General features: G+C 43.8%; 1 protein-coding gene and 1 long non-coding RNA gene across 4 annotated transcripts in view; one reads left to right on the top strand and one right to left on the bottom strand.

The window, feature by feature from the left end:
- Window positions 1–3,198: 3,198 nt before the first annotated feature.
- Window positions 3,199–9,282, top strand: LOC115249567 (uncharacterized). The gene is made up of 2 exons (XR_003888241.1): window positions 3,199–3,321; window positions 8,693–9,282. It is a non-coding gene; the product is annotated as an uncharacterized lncRNA (long non-coding RNA).
- Window positions 9,283–12,365: 3,083 nt separating this feature from the next.
- Window positions 12,366–20,860, bottom strand: part of nrg3a (neuregulin 3a) — a 178,831-nt gene continuing 170,336 nt past the window's right edge. For all 3 annotated transcript variants that reach the window (XM_029835562.1, XM_029835564.1, XM_029835563.1), the window contains 3 exons: window positions 20,448–20,560; window positions 18,358–18,543; window positions 12,366–14,109 (listed from right to left, as the gene is read on the bottom strand). In XM_029835562.1, the coding sequence (XP_029691422.1) occupies window positions 13,497–14,109; window positions 18,358–18,543; window positions 20,448–20,560 (912 nt within the window). In that variant the 3' untranslated portion in view covers window positions 12,366–13,496. The remainder of the gene's footprint in view (window positions 14,110–18,357; window positions 18,544–20,447; window positions 20,561–20,860) is intronic.

Genomic DNA, 20,860 nt, shown 5'->3' with positions numbered 1-20,860 from the left:
TGCACTATGAATAATGAGCGATAATTTCAGATTAATCATCCCAAGAGTTGAAAAAGTCACATGCATCAAATATGCACCTTCAAGATGAACAAATAGTATCACCCCAAACCCGTGGAGGAAGCTTCATTTAAGCAATTTTTATGTCTGGTTTTGTTTGGGGGGACATTTGGAAGCAGACTCCTGTGTATGCCGGAGACCCGGCAGTCTATAACGATTTTCACTGTATCAAATCAACTGTGAGGTTTTTTTTTCCCAGGCCTAGTCATAGATTTTCAGGGACTGAAAAAAAAAAATCGAAACCATTTGTCAACATCAACACTTGTAGCTGCATTGAAAATGCCGAACCTCCGAGCGCAGCGGACTGACTTATGAGCTTCTGTGGCTTTGGGCGAAAATTCCTCGGCTGCTCCTTCACTAAATCTTTGATTTTAACCTCTTTGCTCAATAAACAAGAGCACGGACAAAAAAAAGAAAAGCCAACATGTGACACACTGAGGCCTAGAAAGTCCAATGTAACATTCCGTAACATTTATTAATAAGAAAAACCAGACACTAGACCTTGTCTTTTATGATATTGGTAGCCAGGTCAGCTGATATGACAAGAACATTCAAATATCTAATTACAGTCGTTAAAAGGGTCAATAATCAACACCTCTCCCCAGTTGTCAGCCTTGTCTTAGGTGACTCTCAATGATCACCTGTTGGGCTCTATCGCTACAGAAGAACGGGGAGAAAAATCCCAGAAAGCAGCTCTGACAGCTAATCCCTGAGGCAGTCTGAGCTGCCGAACAGCGGCCGAACTTCTACAAAGAAACTTTCATGAAAAGCAAATATGTTTATAGCTTTAAACTATTGATCAGTCTGTGTGCTGTGATTCCTTAAGCTTTGTCGACACAGTTATGGCCTGTTTAGCGTGTTCTGGAGCCATAACCGGAGGGTATGTTAAACAAGAAATCAAAAATCTGTATTTGGCACTGTAGCTTTCTCTTTTTTTCCTGGTGTTTAGGCGGGTCAAAACAAGAGCTGTTTGTGCTTGTGTTGATGGTCTGAATGCAGACTAGCATGGACCAGATGAGCACTGTGATCTTTCCATTTTCATCTACCTGCATCATTCCAGGAAGAGTTCCAGCAGGTGCATGAAAGCGTGACGACCTCGGCGTGACCCAAGAGCTGCTGCGTGAATAAGAAGCCTGCGTGGACGCAGTTCCATTCCATCTGGTTCCATTAAGTCTTTTGCAAGAGCTTTTCCCCCAGATCTAAACTCTTCATTCATCAATATTGGTTCTTTTGACAAAGTCTACTTTAAATAACGTTTGATTTATAGTTTGTTTGCAGTGAGACTACCGTCTAAACGCCAGGCTTTATTCATCGCTGTTTAAAGTCTCTGCTTTGAGCTGCAAATGTGCCACACTGCTATCTCAGAGGTTTTCTCACTCTCCGCCTCCTGGACAATACGAGTCCTCTCTAAAGGAGACGTCTCCTGTCACCTGTCCCGCTATCTGCTGTGTTTACGCCAGCAGAGCTGTTAGCGTCACAGAGCTGTCGCAGGCGCCTCTGCCGCACTCACCGTCCCCGGCCTCTGTTTGGACTTCCTATTAATGTGTCACGGAACAAAGATATGCAAAGACAGACAGACGGACGGACGTAAAAAGTGTTTGCAGCACTGAAGACGTCAGGCTCAAAGATCCTGGGAGTCCATCTGAGTGCATAAAACCACTGCGTGTTCTTCCATCGTTTATGAAAGATCAATAAATAACTGCCTAAAAAAATAAAAGAAACTTTAAGAAATCGCAACAAACGGGAAGACAGGAGTAAAAGAAGACTGGGTGTTTGCAGGCTGGAGGGCTGTTGACTACAGGCAGGCTGGCGGTGATCAACCTGAGGCTCAACACCCTGAAATTAAAAGGCTGGAAGAAGGCTGGGAGCCAAAAGAGCCTTAGTCCACTTTCACAATGAATTTAAAGTCTCCCTCTAATGAAATGCAGTTAATGTTGAAGCACTCAAGCAGCAGGGTAGCCACTCTCCACATGTCTGGAAGTGGAGACATTTAAAAGGCCGCCGCTGTCCTGTCCAGCACAAAAACGCTGCTTATTTGCTAAAAATATGAGATAATTACTATAATATCCACTTTTTCTATTATTTAATTAAAATTGTGCTGGATTTTAGACAAATTAGGAACAAAGGCAAACCAAATGAGAGGAAGAAAATAAAAATAGAATTAAAAAAAAGTGCAATTAATGCCGATAAACCCTGAAAAAACTAGCCACTGATGATTGAATAACTGCTCTGTAAGTGATATTGACTGAGCTTTTTTTTGGCCATTGAGAAATTCTAGAGCCTGCAGCCAACTTTCTCTTTAAACTGAAGTGTAACTACAGTACATGGCTCAACTAAACATTGGTGTTTTTCGATCAGAGCGTCATGTTTTTGCCTGTTGGAGAAAATTGCATCTCCGGGCCTTTAATAACATTGATTTCCTCCACATGGCCCATCAACCCCACGTTTCCAGCACCCGGCTTTCTTTTGAACGTCCTGGGCCGTAGCTAAATGTCTTCTGACTGTTATTAGCCTGATGTCTGGTGTCTCCAAATCCTCCCTGTGGGAGCTTTAGTAATGGAATAGACATCTTCTTTTTTTTTTCTATGAGAATTTATTTCTTATGTGATGCCATAAGCTGCCGAGAAGCACCAGTCCCCGCGCACTTCACTGTGCGAGGAGAGGGAGAGTTTAATGGAAGATGTGAGAGAATTGGAGCTCACAGAGGGAGAAATGGAGGCTGCAGTAGATTTTACAACAACCTGCAAATCTATTGTGGCGTCTGATTGGTCAGTCATACTCTTCCAGTACTTTATTTCATGGGTCTGTGGGTCAGCGCTCTTTAGCAACATCCAGACAACCAGCGAGCTAACAAACAGGTGGGCAGTGCTAAGTGGAATAAAACCTCGAACCAAGATGAAGGCGAAGTGAGTGACAAGCAGCCATCCTCATACATATTATATGCTGAGATGCTGACATGCAGATTCCCCGCCTGTACCACTGAGGCGCCGCAGCAACAAAGAGGAAGACCACTCAAAAAAGGCGCCTCTGAAATATCACTCACAACCATATCCGGAGCAGTCACCAGAGGGCAGCAAATAAACATTAGATTATTTATGTTAAGTTTGAAAAAGTGAATGAAGCCGTTACACAAGCAGTGGAGAGGAGCACGATCATGATGGCGGATACACAGCAAAGAGTGGCTCGATGTGATGCTTCCAGAGAAGAGAGCAGAAGGAAGCGCCGTTCTTCTGCATGTGCCATTAACTGACACGTGCTGATGAGGTGAGTGTTTCTGGAGACTCGCTGAGCTTTGTGAACTGGAAAATTGCACCATGATTGGGAGAAAAGTACAAATTGGCATACAATCATCAGAACGGGCCCCCCAGTTAGAATGTGGATGATAACGACCTGGGCAGAGGAAGGAAAAGGGATCGATGAGCTGGGGGAGGGGGAGGAGGAATCAAAGGTCACTATGGTAATCCACAAGGATCTGCTGAGGTTGCAGCCGGTGACACCCTCAGCGTGAGAGAGAAGATGAACACGAGGCTGAAGTCTGGGAAAACCGCAGAGAGAAGGGAAGAGTCCCCGAACACACCTGGAACTATTTAACCTAAAGAATCAGAAGGAAACAGTCAACCTGCAAGTTAAAATCCACTCGTTAATTTATTATGCGGTTTAACCCCAAATATAAGAAAGATGAAGGAGTCAGACCTTTAGATTAATTGGAATCATCCATCAGTTCTGACAAGATTCTCCTGATGGAGACAAACAATGTGGCTTAAATTGAGTCAGGCCAGTGTCTCCTAGATTTACCCCAGTATCACAAATGTGGCCGAGGTCCCAGTACCATGGAAAAGATACAGAGAGAGAGTAGGAGAGAGCGAGGAACTAAAGAAGATAAATAAAATAAAATGAAACTAAAGGAAACGAAGAGAGCTTTAATGGACTGTTCCAAAATACAAGCAGATGAGAGAAGCCGGGAGGAACCACTGGTGTTGCTGCAATAATCTGGGACAGATAGCAGCACACTGGGGGCAAAAATGGGATGCACACCTTTTTAATGGGTCTAAAAGGTGTGATCAGGGATTTTTCTTCCTGTGATATAAAAAGAAAGAACGAAAAACACCTGGTTGAGTCGAAGGAGCGACTCGTGCGCAGACCTGTGCCGCTTCCACCGAGGTGGAAGTGTTGTGATGTTCCCCGAACGCGAGATGAAGACAAAGGCAAGTGGGAGAACTGGGAAGAAAAGACGTGTTCGGCTCCAGTCTCAAAGCCCAGCAGAGTCTCGCCTTTCATGATTTCAGGGTAGGACATTAGTCTCCTCGGGGCTTTAAAATGGAGGAGAAATGTTCTGATGAAGACTGCTGCTGTGAGAGGGAGAGAGGAACTGGATGGTAAACACATGTGAGAATAAATCTTTTTATTTATCCATCCAACAGGAACATACGTATATAGATGAGGATAGTCTGGTTTTGTGAGGTTAAGGTAAATAAACATACCAGGATATCTTGTGTTTGCATAGATGTTATTTGCAAAGAATAAGACTTTTAATAGGAGTGCTAATTGATTCTGCCAATGGAGACTTTTATTTAGATGATTATAGAGTTGGATTTATGAGAGAACAGATCAGGGTGCCAATGTTGTGGTACTTGAGGGGTGTTTACCTGCATGTTTACGAATATAGCCAACATTTCTGCACAGAATGATTTGTTCACGCCGATCATAAATAAAAACAACCTGGATTTTTTTAAAGTCTTGTTCAAATGCTGTTCCCGACTCTGAAGGTTTGTGTTTTTAAAGACAAAAAAAAATGCTAGAAAATGTAAACGAGCATAAACTCTGTCTTTCTCCTCATAATCCATCTGGTCTTTCACAGGAGTCTCATTAGCTGGCATTATGGGGGATATTCAGAGAGGAGAAAATCCAGGTGAGACGCCTTTGTCTCGACGCGGCTCTAATTGAGCTCCATCCCGGAGTCCAACCGGTCGCTCTCAGGGATTATTTCAATCTCCTTTGAAACCAGAAACTAATATGTAACATGGATCTATAGTCTTGCACAAATTAGATATGAAAAACCAAACTTTGTGTTGGACACACAAACAAAACAGCAGGAAAATACTCAGGAAGGTCGATTGACTGATTTTTCCTACAGCGGTAGCGCACAATAGCTCTGCCTGCCTGAAGGTGTCTGCTAGGTGATAGGATTCTCCAACCATTAGGGAAGCTTGCACAAGAATATTATTATTGATTTTGATCTTGAGCTACAGCTTACCAAATGCACAGACTTGTTCTATCAGCAGCAAACAATGGTCGCGCTAGCTATCGTTCAGCGCTAATGACATCATTTTGCAAGGATGCCGTCTTTCCCCTGAATAGGCTCTGTAAATATATTTATTTATCTCTTTTCCCCACTGTTGAGGAGAGAGAGGAGATTACCTGTCGAGATTATACCGCGTGATTAATGCGCGTTTGGACGCTGCAAGATAGAGCACATTTGATTTAAGGGCTAAAATGAATCTGTTTTGGATGAGAGGGACTAAATTGTCCACATTCGTAAGAAAGGGGAGAGATGCTAGATCATCCCAGGCTGATCTGCCTCACTAGAAACACCTGCTGCTGTTTCCTCCATCTCCCCCTGACACAGACAGTTCTGATCACCTCTGGCAACCCTTTAAAGTACTCGTCGTATGCTGATCCTTCCTGCACTCAAGCTGGAATTCTACAAATTCCCAACACTGGGACTTTGTTCGTTTTGAGCCATCACATATTTAAAATATGTTTTGAAGTAGACGGGAGATATCTGCAGAGAGAGGAAGAGAGAGAGACTGCTGACAGGACCCAGTAAAGATGGATTTTAAATACTAGGGACCAGTACTGACGGCAGAATGGCTCCCAATTATCCCAGCTGTCCGCTCGCTGATGCCATGCCTCTGATGATGACTACTGGTAACATTTACAGCTAGCATGTTTTCTTGCCAGGAGCTCATTTCTCTGAATCACAGCAGCCCCAGTTTGCTAATTTCTCTCCTCTCCTTCAGTATGTTGCCCAAATAGAGTCTTTTATTTGTATCTGGAATGTTGGAATTTGGGTCTGCAAACCTGGAACATTTAGTCAACACCTTCTGTTTGCAGACTGATTAGATTAGACGTTTAGATTAAACATTCATCCGATGTTCCGTGTCGCTTCTTATAGCAGCGACGTCGGTCTGAAGAAAGTTTCACTCACTCCTCAACTCAGAAGTCTTTCACCCTGGGGGTTGTTTAAGGGTTTCTGTCACGTTCGGCCCCCTCAGTCCCACCCCCACCATTTCAGGATTCCTGGTGGATTTGCTTGTTCTGGTTCAGCCTCAGCTTCCTTTCCCCCCATTCTTGTTCATTTCAGGCTATATAATGGGAAGCAGATCTTTATTGTGTTTTTGTACGACAGAACAAACATCCTGACAGTGAGTGACAGCACAGAACTTTTGCTCTAATGCAGAATTGAATGCAGCTTAAAACTGAATGAGGGGACACTAAAAAAAACAGAAACATCTTATGTTCCTTGTCCGCATTACTTCCTGTCCTATTTTAGCGCATTAGTAGAATTCCATTAACCCAAATTTCATATTTTTGGTTTTAAAAAAAGGCCTTGAATATTTTACACCAGAAATTCAGAGAATGAACTGAATGATCATGCATGAATTTTTATGTCCTGCCCTGTGGATGTTTTTCCAATTAAACACCAAAAATACACACCATTGGAGCAGATAGTTGAAATATATTATCAAACATTAATTTCTCTGAAATCTTCCATGGGAAAAAAAAAAGAAGTAGATCAGCCCCCAGCGATCAGAGACTCACAGATTCCTTATTTATCTGAACTCATCCTGTTGGTGTGGCTTTTTTAAAGTCATAAAAACAACAACTTTTTGCATCTTTCGGGGGGTTCGGAGCACCAATCAAATCTGTCCTCTTCAAAGCTGAAACTTGTTTCTTCACGTGGATATCACGAATACTTTCAGACTCAGGGTGATCTTCACATGGGGCCCCCTGGAATCCCAGGCATCCCATGTGTGATGTCATCTGTGCTCCATCAGGGAGTTTCATTCTTTCTGAAAGAAAGAGAGAAGCCTCTTTCTGCTCCTTGACAGTCGTAAACAGAGTAAAAAGTCCTCAGATGATTTTTTTTTGCTAATAACGAGTTTGTTTAAACCAACCTAGAGGATTATAGTAGCGCCCCTAGTGGCCTCAGTAAAGGTTTACAGGGAAGATTCAGGTGACACTATATGAGAAAAAAGCTAAGGTGAATCCAAAAAGCCATTTTAGGCAGAAGATCACAATGCTGATCAACTCTTGATGCAGCTCCTCACTGACATTTGGCTGCATGTGTCTGTATCAGGACGTGGAGGCAGGCTGACCTCTGCAGCTGTAGTTAACAAGATAGATGGAGCGGAGCGCCAAAAGGAGCTGCCTTTTATATTTGAAACTGGAAGGTTAATGGAGGTAAGCAGAACATTAAATGAATGGACTGAGGCCAAGGGGAGTGGTTTCTTAAAAAGGTTTAATGCATAAAGAAGTGGAATCAATAAATGGTTCTCCTGATTAAACCCTTTGCAAAATACTGGATTTGACCACAAAACGACAGCGGTGACGATTCTAACATCCACGCATTTGAAAGGTTTCTGCATCCTGATTCAGGCCCACGTCAATCCCTTTGGACCTGAGAGAGATTCAGGATTTAATATTTCCTCACCATCTTTGCTCCCGGGGAACTGTTGGGTCCCTATTCTCTTAGCAACAGCTGATAAGACACATGTTAAGTGCAACGAGGCCACTTTGTCGGGAATTGGTGCTAGATAATTCAAACTGAATTGATTCCGGAATGAAGCGGGGACACGACTCAACCCTGTGTGGCTTCTTTTGTGGGTATTCCCTCTAGTTCCCAAAGACAGTTTTCCACTTGTCACCAGCTTAAAGCCCCAAAGACCCTTAAAGGAACAGATGGAGACATTTCATGAAGTCGGGTGAAGAAACATCCTGATTTGTTACGGTTCCACAGGTTGTTTGAGGAGACGAACTGGGATTTCTGTTCGTCCACCATTTTAAAAAGTATAACTGGTGGCCTGGACGTGTTGGATGAACCTGAGGTCACACTGAGGACCTTGTGATCCTGATTGGAAATGTTCTTCACCATCATCAATACAATATGAGCCCCCAGAGTCAAACACAGATTTCCCTCAGTAAAATTTAAAAGAGGTATTAGGACGCCTTTAGTACCAGTATTTCAGGTGTTTTCTTGAGCCTTAAGCTCAAGAGCAGAAAAAGAGCGCTTCCAAAAATAATGCCAGTAAAGATTGGCAGCAGGTGGGTAGATGGGCGGAGCCACCCAGGTGAGACTGGTCACCTGACCAGGTGGTTCTGTGCGGCACAACAAAATCTAGCTGTCTGACAATGAAACATTTACATAGCATTCAAAATCCAATCATTATCCAATATCAGTAGTAATCAGGTTACTGAAGTAATCAAATAAACAAGCATAGTCTGACGTGTTATAGACAACACTCACTATCTGATTATAAAAACCTGCAGTGACGTAAATAAACAGGATTTTCTGTATTTGTGGTCAGTGCTTCTGGACGTAACAGTTGTTTTTTCTTTCCGCCGTCACCTACAGGTTATATACATGTCATTTCTACCTGCTGAGTCCAGTTTTGAAGGAGTTTTGAACCATCACCTCAGTGGTTCCACGCTCAACCTTATCTGGTGTGTCCTAAGTGTGCCGCGATTAAATCTGCTCAGAAGACGAACAGAACACGCAGGCACCGAATGGAACCATAGCAACAACCAACACCGCCGACTGGAAGATAACAGGATGACGTGGTGATAAGAAGAGGGATTTTACTCATTTCTCACTGTCTTCAGGTCACACAAACTTCTTCCAACTCCCTTTTTTCCAGTAAATTCCAGACGTTCACTGTTTTCCACCATCTGTTGTTCACACTGACATCACAGCTAAACATTGTGAAGCATTTCCCGTGTTCAGGCGATGTTGTGAACGTGTGCATGATGGGCTGGGACACTCAACGCACCTCACATGTTCTGTTTCACGTGCGCCGGCTTTTACCTTCCTTCTCTTTGTTGCTAAGGTTGCGCTGTGTCTTGCAGCAGCTGTAAATCAACTCTGTTTCTGTGTCTCCGTTCACACGCCACCACCTCTGTCGACTTTGGTTGCCTTTAGTGTGGAAAAGAAATGAAGGATGACCTCACAATGTTGAAACCCTGTTTTGCATCTTACGTGGAAAAATGTGAATAAAATATACCGACCCACTTGACACATGTTGCATCATAGCTCATACTGAGATGTAATGCATGGAACAGGCTCATTTATTCACGCTGAATGTGTGTTCTGCCCTGCAACTGCTCATTATGGGTTGCTGTGTATCTTAAAGCATGTGAAGAGCAGCAGCTCTGGAGATGCAGGATTGCTCCTGGCTGATCCTGAAGCTAATTCAATGTACGGTTTTACGGAAAATGAGCGAATGACAGGCTAATCTGTGAGTTTTGGTGAGGCTGTGGGTGGTGGAATCTTTCTTACCCTCTTCCTCCATATGTTTCAATGTTGTTTAACTGATGTAACACTGGTAAGGGGCTGCCGGGAGGAGAAGCGCTGTTAGAGACGAGAATCGGAGGACTGGATGGTGAGTTAACACGTAGACAGAGTCAGACTCTTGGCACCTAAATCACCCACAAGAGGGCATTACCTTTCATACTTCTGGTACCTTTTATAAAAACAAACAAAAAAATGGAAATATTTTCTGACATTAATGAAGATGACAAATGTTGAGGGAAGATTTGGTGACATAAAAAAAAGCAAGCTACACATGAAGTGCCTAATATCAGCACTCACTGGCACCTCAGACTGGCCTGCAGTTTGGGTTTGATGTGGATGCCGAGCCTGGCAGTCCGGCGCTTCTGCAGGATCAAACTGGAGCTCTTATCGGTCTGGCCCGACGGCCCCACCTCTCTCTCTCTCTCTCTCTCTCTCTCTCACACACACACACACACACACACAGACGCAGACAGACACATTGGACTGATGTTCTTCTCTGCTTTTTTGTGCCACGCGACCGACTACAGCCCAACAGGCTAAATTGTTTAGACCATAAATCTGAGATGAGAAAGGAAGTGAATGCAGGCCGAGCCGTGCAGGACCATCACACACCAGCACGCACCCGACATGTTATTATTCAATGTTGTGAGCACATTAATCATAATTCTGGTTTGTTTCATGAAAAATTCCCCTCATGCATCAATGGGGATGTTCTGCTCCATCCTCCCTCACAGCCTGAGCTCGCCTCCTTTGTCACAGCCAAGTTTCCTTCAACCATTCAGCCGTTATCATCCCACATGTTCTACAATGGACATTTGGATCTAAAAGAAAAATCCAAATGAATTAAAAATCAAATCCAGATATTACTGTCCTGTATGTTGTGATACAGCAGAGCAGCAATGTTCCCTGCCCCCTAAAAGCATTTCAAATCATGCGGGATGGAGCGCAGAGACACATTTAATGAGTTTTTCCTCCTCTCTGGGTTCTAATTGCTGATGCTCTGATGAACATTGAGCTTAAGTACCCACATGACAAAGGTCACTGTAGTTTTCTCAGCGTGCAGCAGTGACTGGTCTGGAAGTTGACTCATGTCTCTGTTCTGCGTTTCAGGACCTCGTTTTTACATTTCACCCTAAATGTGAAAACATGCAGCTAATAAAGATTTCTACAAGGACTCAACTCTGTTAATAAAATCAAAATAATCCAGGCAGCAGCCAAGGTAAGCCCACAAACTCACCACAAATCAGACTCTTTGGCTTGTGTTTTCCGACTGCCTCACCACTCCCCGGGATTTGTTGAAGCACAAACTCATGGCTGGATGGATTTTATGGTGTTTACTTCTGCGGGTCAACAGGTGATATCGAAAGGCTTCTTTTAAGGGATTAATAATTGGGCAAACTAAGTCCTCAGATAAACGAAGAAATCTCTCGGGCGATGCTGGTGTGCCAGAGTTCTAAGATTTATCCACGCCATTCAGGTGTTTGTATATCTAAGGGGCTGAATGGCGAATGCTCCCAAGGATCAGCCTTTGTGAGAGATTTGATGAAGTGTGACTTCTCAGGTGAAACCGAGTGTTGCAGTGAAACAAAAGTGTGCTGTTTGAAGTGAAGAGCACCGGCGCAATAAAGAACATCGTGTTCACTAAAATGGGCTGTAATGTTCTCAGCGTGAGGCTTTGGGGGGGGGGGGGGGGGGAGGGATTTATTTACCTATGTCGAATCCAGCTTTTACTTTTGCAGCCACATTTTACTGTTATCAAATAAATAAAGTTAAAAAAAAAATCAATTTATTTGCAAGATCTGGTACCGCTGCAAACACATCCACGTTTGCACGCTCCTGGTTTCATTTTCCTCCAAGTGGCATGTGTGTTTTTGGAACATCCAGTTCTGATCTGGCCGACGCTTCTCATGTCATAAAAGCACCATAAATAGCAAAGACTCATCCGAGGAATGTATCAGAATCCCATCCATTTACAATAAAATCAATCGGGGTAACAACATCAGAGCACTCTTAAGCCAGAGTCTTACCAACCAGCATTTTGATTGAAGTAACGGTTCATGTGGCCAATTGGTGGCAGCGGCGTGTGTCGTTCCACCCTTTAGTGAGTGTGAAAACAGCTGTTGCTATTAGTAACTCTTGTGTGCGGCAGGAGGGGGGCTTGGGGGTTGGGGGTGTCTTGCCAAAATGGCATTCATGTGCACAGAAAAGAGTGCGAACAGAAAACTGTTCTGCTGCCAGCGACAACTCGAGGTAAGTCGCATTATTGTTGGTGTTTGGCATTATGGCGGCTATATACTGTAAAGAAATCCTTGACACCAACAGCTCTGTGACTCGCGGGGCTCGCTGATAAGTGCTTCATTTCATGCTTCATTGCTGCCGTTTGGATCGTTGACGTGAGCTGTGGAAGCTTCGACGGCCAATGACGACGTCGGATTGTGAAGGATTCAAATGTTTGCTTGCAGGTTGACTGTGCAAAACCATGATTTTCTTGAAAGCATTTCTTGAAAACATAATGCTCAAGTGATTTCTGTATTCTGGGAAACATGCAGAGACTGTTTAGCCGATGCTTGTTAGGCCCAGTGGCCAAAGTACAGGCAAATTACCAATTAACAGTACAAATTTGAAAAACAAAAACAGAAACCCCACAATCATGTAATAATGATGTAATAAGCACCCTTTGCTCCTGGAGACCATTGCTTTGTGACTTCATACAGAGATTGAAGAGCGCCCAGTTGATCAGATACAACATAGAGACATTTATTTCTTGTTTCAACACCCAAAAACCACATGTTTCTTACTCCCATCAGTCCCAGAAAGCAGCATTGTTCATAGATACCCCAAAACAAAAAAGCAAATTAAAAAAATGCCACATCAGCTCCCGTGTTAATCTGCAGGCCTCTCTCTTTTCAATGTCCATCTTACCATCCACCGAACAATGTAAATAAATGCACACATGTGTATGTGTGTGTGTGTGAGTGTGTGTGTGTGTACATCTGTGAAAATATTATGACGAGATGAATGATTGGGTTGAAACGATGTCCAATGATGAGGCCGCATCCGGGCCGTCGTCATGAATCCGCCATCCCAAACAATTTTAATTCCAGTTGTCTTTTCTTAATTTCTTACATTGCTGATGCACTGGCATCTGCACACGTACGCACGCACGCACACACACACGCACACACACACAAACCGGGAGTTTTTGTTTAGTGCTGTAAATCCTCAAAGTGTTGTTGGTGAGCGTGGAGGGCTCTCCTCCTGTAATTCTTGGCTGGTAGGACAAGCTGTTCAAAAGGCAAGAGGGGGAAAATGTGAGTTCCTCTCTCCCATTTTGCATCTTGTGCAGGCTTCAGCTCCCCCCTCTCTCGCACGGCTGAGGGACGCTCACCAGTACTTTTGTGTTCCGTCATTGGGATGAAGCCAGGACCGACATGTGACTGTGTCAATACAAAACAGGGCGCAGAAAACCAAATAAAGAAAAATAATTACATCATTCCTGTGTTTCCATTGTACTTGGTCACTTTTTGAATTCCATATATTTATATCCATATATATTTATATATATTTATATATTCTTTTTACATTAAAACACCATGGATCTGACAGACTATTTGGTTTCTTTATGCCTAAGGAGACGCGTTTGTCATGTTTTGTAAATAAATGCATGTTTTTTTGTTTTTTTTTTCTCCGTACTGTCAGGGGTTGTGAAGGCGACCACTCGGAGTGTTTGTATGCAGAATGCATCATCGGCACATTGCTTTTTTTCCCCCTTCAATTCTGCATTTCTGTTTTGCTTCTCGCAGATGATGGAGCCCAAAAACTGTCAAAGACTGTCTTACTGAACGTGAATGTCCTCAACTGCGTCCCCTCAGTGGCTGCTTTGGCCCAGGTCTCTGTGTGATAGGCTCGGGCTAAGTAATTGGGTTTGTGTGGGTCCGTTACAGCTCGTAGGCCCGCCACTCCCATTAAGGTTCAGGAAGCAGACAGTTTCTCTGGGCTCTGCGGTGCCGCCGAATCCTCCCTCCTCCTGCTTCCTGTGAGCTAACACCAGCGCCCTGAGCTGCTCCTGTGCCTCCTCCAGCAGCAGCACCACCTCGTCCTGCTGCTGGCCGATGGCGGATGAGCAGGAGGAAGAAGCCAGGGTCGTGTGCTTCTTCCTCTTGTCCTCCTTGCAGGTCATTGACATCATGTTGTTTGCCGGGCCGAGGCTGGTTTGCATGCAAGACGCCTCGCTGTCGTTGTGACACTGGACGGCGGGGATGATGGGGATCGAGCAGGAGCGAAACGGGGGAGGTGAACGGCTGTGGCGACGTCCGGACCTGCGCAGGCTACGGGTAGAGGGACTGGGATCAAGCAGGGTGCACAGGCCTGAGCGTGCACGGCCGCTCCAAAGTGACGGGGACATGGAAACAGAGAACTGCCTGGTCAGGAAGGAGTCTTGTTTGGTGTTGTCACATTGGTTTTGTCCCTCAATTTGGCAACTAAAAAGATAGAAATGGACACAACAAACAGAGAAGTGAGCAAAGGTTACACGACTGGGGAGAAACTTTTTCTTTACACCTGAAAGAGAAACCACTCTGTCCTTCAAACTGTCTCCTAAGTAACCCAACCCTGGCAGAACAGGGACACGAGGCTGAGAAAGTCTGTCAAATTTCTTTTTATCTCTCAACATCTAAGTCTGTGCGTGCACACCGCAATCTGAAACCCTCAACTCACTTATGTAAGTGTGAGGTAACCTAGAGTTCATGTTTTATTGTATTGATTTAATTACTTTGAAGTATGTTGAAAATGAGGAATGCGTTTTTTTCTTCTTCTTCTTTCAGCTTCGGTCAAGGACACTTGAGCTCCTGCAGATATTTCTATTGATTTTGGAGAAGTTTTACTTCTGGGTCAAAACAGTTTCAATGTTTGAAATCCCTTTTGAGCAAGTCAGTCTCTTGTCTGAGAGAGAGTTTGTAATTGCACTAAATTCTTCTAACTTTTCTGCCGACTGGAAGACTAAATTGGCTCGGCTTTCTCCTCTGGTTGCTCCTCACAAAGAATCTGATGAAGCTGATCCGTACTTGTGCATCCTGCTTGTCTGCCATCATTATTTTCTACTGAGTCACTGTTTCTCTGGGAAAATTATGGGTGAAAGCATAAATAAGGCCACCATGATGGAAATAAAATCTCTCTCCCTCTATATGTATGTATGTGTGTGTATGTATGTATGTGTGTGTATGCATTTTTTTCCTTCTTCTTTCAGCTTCGGTCAAGGACAGTTGAGCTCCTGCAGATATGTATGTATGTATGTATGTGTGTGTGTGTGTGTGTGTGTGTATGTGTGTGTGTGTGTATGTAGTGTGTGTGTGTGTGTGTGTGTATGTAGTGTGTGTGTGTGTGTGTGTGTGTGTGTATGTAGTGTGTGTGTATGTAGTGTGTGTGTATGTGTGTGTGTGTGTATGTAGTGTGTGTGTGTGTGTGTGTGTATGTAGTGTGTGTGTATGTGTGTGTGTGTGTGTGTATGTAGTGTGTGTGCGTGTGTATGTGTGTGTGTGCGTGTGTATGTATGTATGTATGTGTGTGTGTGTGTGTGTGTGTATGTAGTGTGTGTGTATGTGTGTGTGTGTGTGTATGTAGTGTGTGTGTGTGTGTGTGTGTGTGTGTGTGTGTGTGTATGTGTGTGTGTGTGTGTGTGTGTATGTAGTGTGTGTGCGTGTGTGTGTGTGTGTGTGCGTGTGTATGTATGTATGTATGTAATGTGGGAGCGTGTATGACTAATGTGATCACCACCAAGTTTCTCTGATTGCCTCAAACCTGGAGCTTGGTTATGAAAGTATTGTCATAATCAAAATCAAAAATCAGTGGATTTAGCTGTCTTCTTGTTTCTGGTGTGCACAGGTGATGCCTTTGGGTGTCTGTGAAGCTATTTTAAGCACACCACTGTGGCTCAGACATGAAGAGCTAGGTGGGTTCCAGTCACCGGGCACACCAGTTTTCAGTACTGGTTTGTATTAGTGTTTTAATTTATATTTGCATTTTAGTCACTGACCCACTTAAATCTGAAAATACGGCACTCTCCATTTAGATGTGTGAAAATGGAGTCAAGGAAAGGTGTTTTCTCTGATCCAAAGGAGTTCTGTGTCCTTTACTGCCTCAGAATTTCTCCTAGACATGAAAACCCAACCAAAAAAAAATCCACAGTGGGGATTTAGCGAGTCCGCAGAGAGGATCTCAGCAGTGATAAAGACGGATGATGCGAGGGTGCTAATTCCCAAGATAACATTCACAGACAAATCTCTCTTTTGATGTGCTGAAACACAATCAGATTGCAAAAATCTATGAAGCAGGGTTCAAATATAGACCCCGGAGTGACGAGGGAGCAGCTCGCGGGGTATTACAGAGCGATTGTGAGAAAGTGAGGTGAGATAAGTGACTGGGCTTTTATCTTGTACAGGAGCTTATTACAAGTACAAGTGTTGTCATTTTCATTAATCCCTTCTCCCACAGATACAAAGATCCCATTTGTTTGCTCTTAAATTCTAAGCAGAGTCTGCGTGTGCAACACGCTGCACCGACTTAGACTGTTGGCAAATGTTTGCAGGGAAGCAGCATCCAGTGATAAATATTAGGTGTGAACACCTCCACACCGACACAGACGGAAGCTGCTCGGCTTGACTGACGGACACATCTCATATAGAGAAAAGGCAAAAACTGGCATGCTAAATAGCTGGGTAGGAGCGGGGGTGAGGAAAACTGACAAAGCATGCAGCCTCTCCATCAGTATTCTGGAGACAGCTTTATCTTTAAATAGTACTAACAACACAGGACACGCCGTCTCCCTGTCAGCCATTTTGCTGAGATAACTCTGGGCTTCTCCACCAGGCATGGAATGGAGCGGGCAACCTTTCTTTAAACTATTTTTTAACTGTCATATGCTATCTGAACCCCCCTCTATCACATTCTTTCCCTCCCTGGTTGCAGCTTTTGCCTTCTCTTCTGTATATTTCAGTGCTTTCAGCCCGTGTCACAACGAACGAAGCGGCCGTTTCTATTTCGGTGTCTGAAGCCCAAACGTCATCACCTTTGTTTCGGAGTGAATGAGTAGGAAGGTGAGTCACTGTATCTGCAGGCAGAGGTGCGTGTTTGAGGGGGCATGACCCCCGTGTTCCGCTCCTCTGGTATTTGCTACGTCCAAGCATAGATTTTTCATGGGAGGGGAGATTTGTGGGGCCTGTGACGCTCAGACTGGATCATTAGGAGCAACAGCTTACATTTGCTAACCAAAGCTTTGTAGATCACCTGATACTTCAAGAGCCCAGAGCTAAATAGGGAGGATTAGATCTGTCCAAGAAAAAATAAGTTGTTATAAGAGGATTTGAATTGACTGGGCGACATTTCACAGAAAATCACAGCCAGTGAGGCAAAACATGATCTATCACAGAGGGTTCTTTGGACATGCTGATTGATCCTGAAGCCAAAACATCTGCAATATGGCTGCTGCCATCCAGTCATGTCAGATGCTGTCAATTTCAGCTGTCAATCACGGTGCTGGTTGCCTTTATTTCTATGCCACTTAATATCTAATCACCATCAAAATAAACGACAGCCCGATGAGTCAAAGCTCAGACCTCTGTTTGTGCTGAATGGATTTTAAGGCTGCTTTTTGAACAATTACTTGAAAGAATGGAGAAAATACTGAAGCTCTGTTGTGCAGCCCACCACAAAATGCCCTACTTTCATCTGCCGTTGTATCGGACCCCAGGGTAAAACTAAAGAAAGGAGCTGGAGTGAAAGAACGTTAAGCCTGATCACAGGGGAACCTGAGCAAAGTGGGTGCAGCAGATCTGAGCTGACAGTTCAGCAGGGATGGATGTCAAAGAGAGTCGTGCTAGAGCTCAGGAGGCCTCCTATGATGGCCATATTTAGGTGATAACACATATAGAACACACAACCATTAAAGCAAACTGGAATGCTTTTAAAAGGGTATGTTTGACCTGTGACCCAACCTGCCAAACATGCCAAGAATGTGGGTCTAACCACTCCAACACTGCATTTTCCAACCATCAAACACGCTGGTCATTAGCATGACCGTAGCATGACCCCGGTCAATGGTATACTGCCACAAAACTGGAATTGGGTAACAAAGTTCACGATTTTAAATTAGAGCAGCCATAAGACATCAGAGAGGGTAAGGCAGAGGGAATACAGCCTGTATCATATCCTTTAAAGCACAAACACCAGGAGAAGGATTTCCATTGAACTGGTGCCAGTCCTGCGGACTACAACGTTGCATGACCTCGTTTTTATCTTTACTCAGCAGATTGGAAAAGAAAGGGATGCCGTGGCTGTTATGGGGATTAAAAAAGAGAAATGCAGTCTTAAAAAAATATATATTTGGGAATTGGCTTTGAAATATCCACTCTTGAAATAAAATCAAAAGCTTTGTCCATGACAGGCTTGCATGTGTCTGCTAAAGTGGCTCCACTGATATGGCTTAAGGCAAGAATATAGCACAGAAACAAAGCTGAGACCATCAGGAAGAGAGAACAAAATGAAGATAAAACTTAAAAATACTCCAGACATCTGAGCTGTAATAACACTTCAAGAAGGTTTTGTGCGTGTGCATAGCTAAAGCTTCAGTGTTCTGTCGGTCTTCATAAGACTCGATTTCTTTATTGATCACAGACCAGATTTGGTCTCTCAAAAAAGTCAAAGTTCAAAATCTATGCCCCAAGTGCTTCACTTACCCCGCATGTGCTTCGGCCTCTCTCTCAGATGAGTCCACTTCTTGAAGATGTTGGTATGCGGGGCCTGAACACTTGGATCCTCCAATTGGATTTAACCTTCCCTTGGCTGTTGGGGGGGTCCTACGAGGAACTGACCAGTGGGCTGACCGGACTCTATGATCCGGAATGGGAGACAAGGAGCCGCTTCTAAAAAAAAAGGAGCAGAATGTAAAAAATATTGGGGAATTATTATTGACAGTCACAAAATGCCTCATTTGACGTGTCTCTCTTTCTACTCCACTGCCTTAAATGTGCCTTCACATTGAGAGTGATTTGAATGGTATTATACTGTATTTCATGAATGTTAACTTCATTTTCTCAGGGGAGAGTGGCATCCAGGTGGGATATGTACTCAGACAGAAGATCCTCTTGAAAACCGCTCAAGAAATTAAAGGGGACACTTAACTTGTGCATCCCAGATCTCCATGAATAAAATAGTCCAGCTGAAAATCTTTCATAACAGTTATTTGTTGACAGCACAATCTGATCAGCGGGGACTCAAATAAGCTGCTGAAGGCGGAAACTCAAGACAACGTAGGACTAAAAGCGACTCTTAATATGGCTGCTATGACCTTCACCTGCTGCACTGACTGTGCTCCTGATGATGGTCTCCTGGGGGACCTACTTTGTGTGAACCTGCTGTCATCTGACAACATAACAGGGCACCAGTGGCCAATCTGCCAATTCAGGTGTCAATTGGATAGCACGGCCCTCGGCTTGTGGACATTGGACACTCATGTCGCCCTCATGTAGTTTGATTCTGACAGTTTGGACAGAGACATGAACAAGAGTGGTTCCATCTCTTTTAGGGCTCTGGCAGAGCTTCTGCTGTCCCTTTTTGCAAACTGGAGCAGATGGTGTCTTGCCTACCTACGACCCCCTTCACTTCCCCTGCTGTACTGGCCTGTCTCCTGCTATCTCCTCCATGCTCTTAACACCCTACTGGGAGAAACAGCAAACCTTCTGACAAAGTCAACAGATAGATGTGTCCTCCTGGAGGAACTACACTAGTTTAACAACTTCTGAGGGATGCAGATACCACCTTATATTAACACTAATGGTGAGGATAAAATACAAAAAGGGTCATGAACTGATGTTGCCTGCCTGTAACATTCCTGACTCGGAATGCGTGGTATTTCACAGCATCTCAGCATCTTTGCTCCAAGAGAAGAAAATGCCTTGAATTCTGGTGTATGATCAGACAACCTCCAGACCTTGTTTTGATTATCTGGGGAAATCCCCCTGCTCTGCATGGATCCCCTTAAAAGGAAGCTTTACCCCAGAATTGCTGCACTGTGTTTGCATCACAGATGAAGGAAACAGCACTGAGACGCAGACGCTTAAAAATCGAGAGTGACACCGCAGAGCAAAAAAAAGAGGCATGAATGTGTTTTACTCATTTTCCCACTGTGCAGATAAAAGGTTCCTTTTCATGTGGAATCCAAAAAGTGCCGTGTTGTCACAAAAACACACAAAACCTGGTCCGCAGGTAAACATAACCCACTGAAAAGAGAGGGATCAACATTCTATATGCTATAAAACAAGCACTGGGGGGGAAGGGTTGATGTATAATGAGGCACCCGATCAAGTGCTCTCTTGTTTTTGGCACTGTTTTGGGAACGTGTCCTTGCATACTGAAGTAGAATATCCAGCTTTGGCGAGACATGAATCCCAACTCCGTCAGAAGTCAGTATTTGTTGGACTCTGTCGGGGCAGATCCCACTCAGCTCTAACACAGGACAGAAAATATACATTTTAAAGTCACTAAGGAGTCCCGCACACATGTGTTTCATCTGTGCTGCATCCAGTCTGCTTTCCCGGCTTTGAGAGAGATGCTTATTAGCATGTTTATAGCTATAATTATATTTACAATTATTCATTCGGAAGCAATTGGCTTTGGTTGCTCTGTAATGTGAATCACTTAATTTCTCTCTGCACTGAAGGGAGGTATTATAGGGAGGGAGGCTCAACTGGCCATTTGTTGGTATAGTTTTATAATAAAACTGTTATCGGTCAGTGAGTGGAGTCGACATCTCCATTTTTTTTTTTACCTTTGATGTTTTTCTATTCCTTTGGAGTTGCTGGATGGAGTGGTGATGTGGCAGTGTTCAAAGCTGGACTCACAAACGTTTCCCTGGTGGAGCTGGGAGGACCGCTTGCAATACTGTCAAGAAAGCAACACAGAAGTGAGTCATGTTTGTTCAAGTTTATGCAAAAACACAATAAAAACATGGGATTTTCAGAATGAAAGTGCACCAGGTTTTAAAGGTTTCGTTGCTATTTTATTGTTTCTTCATCATTTCCGGTGAATTTTCTGTTTTTTCTCAGAGGTTATTACAGGTAGCTTTCGATGTAAGATGCATTTTCTCTTATTGGAAGTCATTTAAAACCAAACTGTAGAACCTATATGCCTATGGAACCTTTTCCATCTGCCATTTCACCATCCATATCTGGGAAAATATCA

Source organism: Takifugu rubripes, chromosome 4 (genome assembly GCF_901000725.2).
Source record: "Takifugu rubripes chromosome 4, fTakRub1.2, whole genome shotgun sequence".
Classification (NCBI taxonomy): domain Eukaryota; kingdom Metazoa; phylum Chordata; class Actinopteri; order Tetraodontiformes; family Tetraodontidae; genus Takifugu; species Takifugu rubripes.
Note: the sequence above shows the minus strand (reverse complement) of the source record. Positions and strands in the feature narration are given on the sequence as shown.